Source organism: Pleuronectes platessa, chromosome 2 (genome assembly GCF_947347685.1).
Source record: "Pleuronectes platessa chromosome 2, fPlePla1.1, whole genome shotgun sequence".
In the NCBI taxonomy this organism is placed as follows: domain Eukaryota; kingdom Metazoa; phylum Chordata; class Actinopteri; order Pleuronectiformes; family Pleuronectidae; genus Pleuronectes; species Pleuronectes platessa.
The window spans coordinates 21,644,574-21,648,241 of NC_070627.1; the positions used below are offsets into that span (position 1 = coordinate 21,644,574).

General features: G+C 42.3%; 1 protein-coding gene across 1 annotated transcript; it reads right to left on the reverse strand.

Moving 5' to 3' along the window:
* Positions 1 to 406: 406 nt before the first annotated feature.
* Positions 407 to 1,883, reverse strand: LOC128446366 (uncharacterized). Its single transcript, XM_053429395.1, has 3 exons — positions 1,581 to 1,883; positions 1,200 to 1,482; positions 407 to 1,060 (listed from the first exon to the last, which is right to left on the reverse strand). The coding sequence occupies exons 1-3, from the start codon at positions 1,760 to 1,762 to the stop codon at positions 407 to 409; spliced, it is 1,119 nt and encodes a 372-aa protein (XP_053285370.1). The 5' UTR covers positions 1,763 to 1,883.
* Between the last annotated feature and the right edge of the window lie 1,785 nt (positions 1,884 to 3,668).

Sequence of the window (3,668 nt, forward strand, 5' to 3'; positions counted from 1 at the left end):
TCACAAGGAACATGCAGCCAATCAAAGTACACCAGGTTTCAAAATACTGGCTATTGTGGACATTACAAAAACTGCATAGACTTTTATGTTTCAGTTTTACAGGTATTTGCATGCAAAACATGCAATCCACGGTTTTTTACGCCAAATTTTTTGGTTGGGAACTGTACTGTATATCCACATGTAATGTTCACATTCAAAAGCATTCCAGTAAAAAGCTAATCAGTTTTTTTTTCTTTACTGTTTACTACAGGAGGTATAGTAGAAATACTGTTTACAGTATGATACAACAGAAAACGTTTTACAGTATTGTTTACTGTAAAGTTAACAAAATATCCATGAACAAAAAAGCAACAGCAAAAAGCCCAGTAAAAAGGGAGAACTAAAAAAAAGCACAAAATTCCTTTATCTAATCCCTGCGATCTTCAGGGTTAGGCCACAAGTTTTCATCCACATCGCATCTGATGTTATCCAAGGTGATACACCTTGGATAAAACCGCTTGGAATGCCTGATCCACCCTTGACAATCATCAACTGTGATGTCCCTGCAGCCAGCATCCATGGCTTCAAGGAGGGACAGCTGGTCATGTGGCTGATGGTCATAGAATTTCCACCTCCATGTAGAAAAGAACTCCTCTATGGGGTTGAGGAAAGGTGAATAGGGTGGAAGAAATAGACGAATCAGTCTTGGATGGACCTCAAACCATGCTGTAACTGCTTGTGAGTGATGGAAGGCCACGTTGTCCCAGGTGATAACGAAGGTCCTCCTGTTTTCACCCTCCTGATCCTGCTCTGGAACCAGGCGCTGGTGGAGATCATCGAGAAAAGCAAGGAGGCGCTCGGTGTTGTAAGGTCCAACCTGACATTTGTGGAGGAGTGATCCTGCATTTGAAATTGCCGCACACATAGTGATATTTGCCCCTCTCTGTCCAGGAACATCAACTGTGGCACTTTTTCCAATGACATTTCTTCCACGTCGACGCCTTTTGGCCAGATTAAATCCTGCCTCATCCACGTATACGAATTCATGAGGGGCCTGGTTGGCCTCCAATTCCATAACTCTCTGAAACAAAATTTATGTAAATCATGCCATTATAGTACTATATACCATACAGTACTGTAACCTATTACTGAGTAGGTTACCTACTTGAAAAGTGCAAAGCTTATAGAACTGTACATTGAATTGAATATACACACTATACCTGGACATATTGTTGTCGTAGCACCTTGACTCGCTCACTGTTCCTCTCAAAGGGAACAGTGTAGAGCTGTTTCATCCGCACTCTGTGTTTGGACAATGTCCGCGTAATGGTTGCGAGGCTGATGCTATTGATATTGTGAAATATCTCTTGGTCCTCCAAAATTCTGCTTTGAATCTCATGCAGTTTAATTGCGTTATTTGCAACAACCATATCTACTATGGCAAGCTCTTGTTGATGATTAAGGAGCTTACCTCTTCCCCCAGAGGGAGGAAGACGTTGCATTCTTTTGAGGGACAAAAAAAATCAACATATGCATTACTGTATGGCCTCATTGACATGTCAAGTGAGAATAGAAACAATCCATGTAAAATGCAAACTTACCTGTTGGTTTGTTGAAAGATGCGTATAATTGACGCAACCGTTGACCGCCCCAAATTGGGCTGTACTCTTTCACCAGCCTCCCTTAGTGAAAGACCGTGGTTTATCACATGGTCAATGATAGTGGCACGAATTCCATCACTCACCACTGCCCTTGTAGCCCTTAGAATGCCACCACCACGCATTCTTATACCTCTACCTTGCCCTCTCCTTAGGCCTGCTCTTCTCCCTGGACCTGCTCCTCTCACTACTCCTGCTCCTCTCACTACTCCTGCTCCTCTCACTACTCCTGCTCCTCTCACTACTCCTGCTCCTCTCACTACTCCTGCTCCTCTCACTTCTCCTGCTCCTCTCACTACTCCTGCTCCTCTCACTACTCCTGCTCCTCTCACTACTCCTGCTCCTCTCACTACTCCTGCTCCTCTCACTACTCCTGCTCCTCTCACTACTCCTGCTCCTCTCACTTCTCCTGCTCCTCTCACTACTCCTGCTCCTCTCACTACTACACCTCTCACTGCTCCTCTCACTGGGCCTGCTCTTCTCCCTGGGCCCCTTGCTCTAACTCTTCCTCGTCCAGACATCTTTTTCGGTTTCTGTTTCCAAAAACATCACTACTCAAAGTCCTCCTTTTAGTAATGCCATTGATTCTAAGCCAGAGTGGAATCAGCTGTGGTTGACCCAATATACCCAACATACATCAGCTGTGTGTCAATTATTCAATTGTTTGTTTATTATCAGCTGAGATATATTGTTTTAGAACTGATATTACTGTATTACAGAAGCAGAGGTTTTTATACTGTATCTAAGGTTTGGAATATTGTGTTTGCAATTGTGGGATGTTGTGTGTTAACATTTGTAAATAATACAAAAACAATCCATAATTTTGTTTGGAGGTATAGCTTGTCTGTTAAGAAAATGTAAGCATTATATAAATGTGTTCACTGACTGCATATTGTGTGAAAACAACATGAAATGTGTGAATGGTATGGCCACAAAGGACCGATGTTGTGCTAATCGTGTTTAGAGTTTTGAAAATGTGACTACTGTTTAGAAAAACGTTTGTTAGCGACTGAAAAAAACTGTAATAGCGGCCCGATGTAAATGTACAATGGAAATGAAATCCTTCCATTCCCACACCCCCACACTGACACAAAGCTTTCATAATCGGACTGTTTCAAAACCTTTGACGGAGCTAAATGTGGCACCTAAAGCCACTATTTTTACCATATCTGCCAGCTCTCCCACATACGCACACTTTATGAAGTGTGCGTACATGTGGATTTTTCTTGGGAGGCTGCCATTCCACAGCCCACTGCTTAGAGAGGCGCAGTAAAATATTCTATCTGAGGAGGGAGAGCCTGGAGGTCGGTGATGTGTGGGGTCACCAGCTGAGCAAAAGTCTGAGTCCACCTCTAGGTGGTCTCAGACCTATGAAAGCCGCTGTATAAATAGAAAAAATATAAACCAATAAAGCACACATGCATCTATGGCTTCACACATGCATTTACTCTGACATAACATCGTAAATAAAGTGTTCTAAAGACTAATGCCGCTATAGTCGCTTTAGATTTATGTTTAATGTTATAAGTAAACTACTGGTTGTTGTTAGATATATTAATGTTATCGTGATGTTAAGTTAAGTTGTCTTTCACTGCAAACTTTAGGTTTTAATTAAGTTTCAACCAATGAGTAAACCATTGGACTCCTGAGAGAAATTGAGGCAAATACTGAATTGCGTGGAAGCCCAAATGCACCCAAGGTGAATGGAAAGATGTATATTAAGGAAAACAGAAAAGGAATTGCTCAAGGCTGCACAGGAGGAGGGGAAGACCTCAGCTAGCCTTGTAAGTCTGTGTGTGCTTTGGACCCTTTGGCTGTCTGGACTGCAAGGTTCCTCCATCGATTTGCTGGTGAGGGAAAGGTCTGGAGTGTTATGGATTGTAGTGAAGCCATTGAGCCGCCTCATCTCATTCGGACCAACATGCTCACAGGAGAGTCAGGGCTCTATCCAGTCAATTCAGTTTTATTTACACAACACTAAATCACATTATATATTGTATCATGGTATAATACATTACGCATTACATGTAC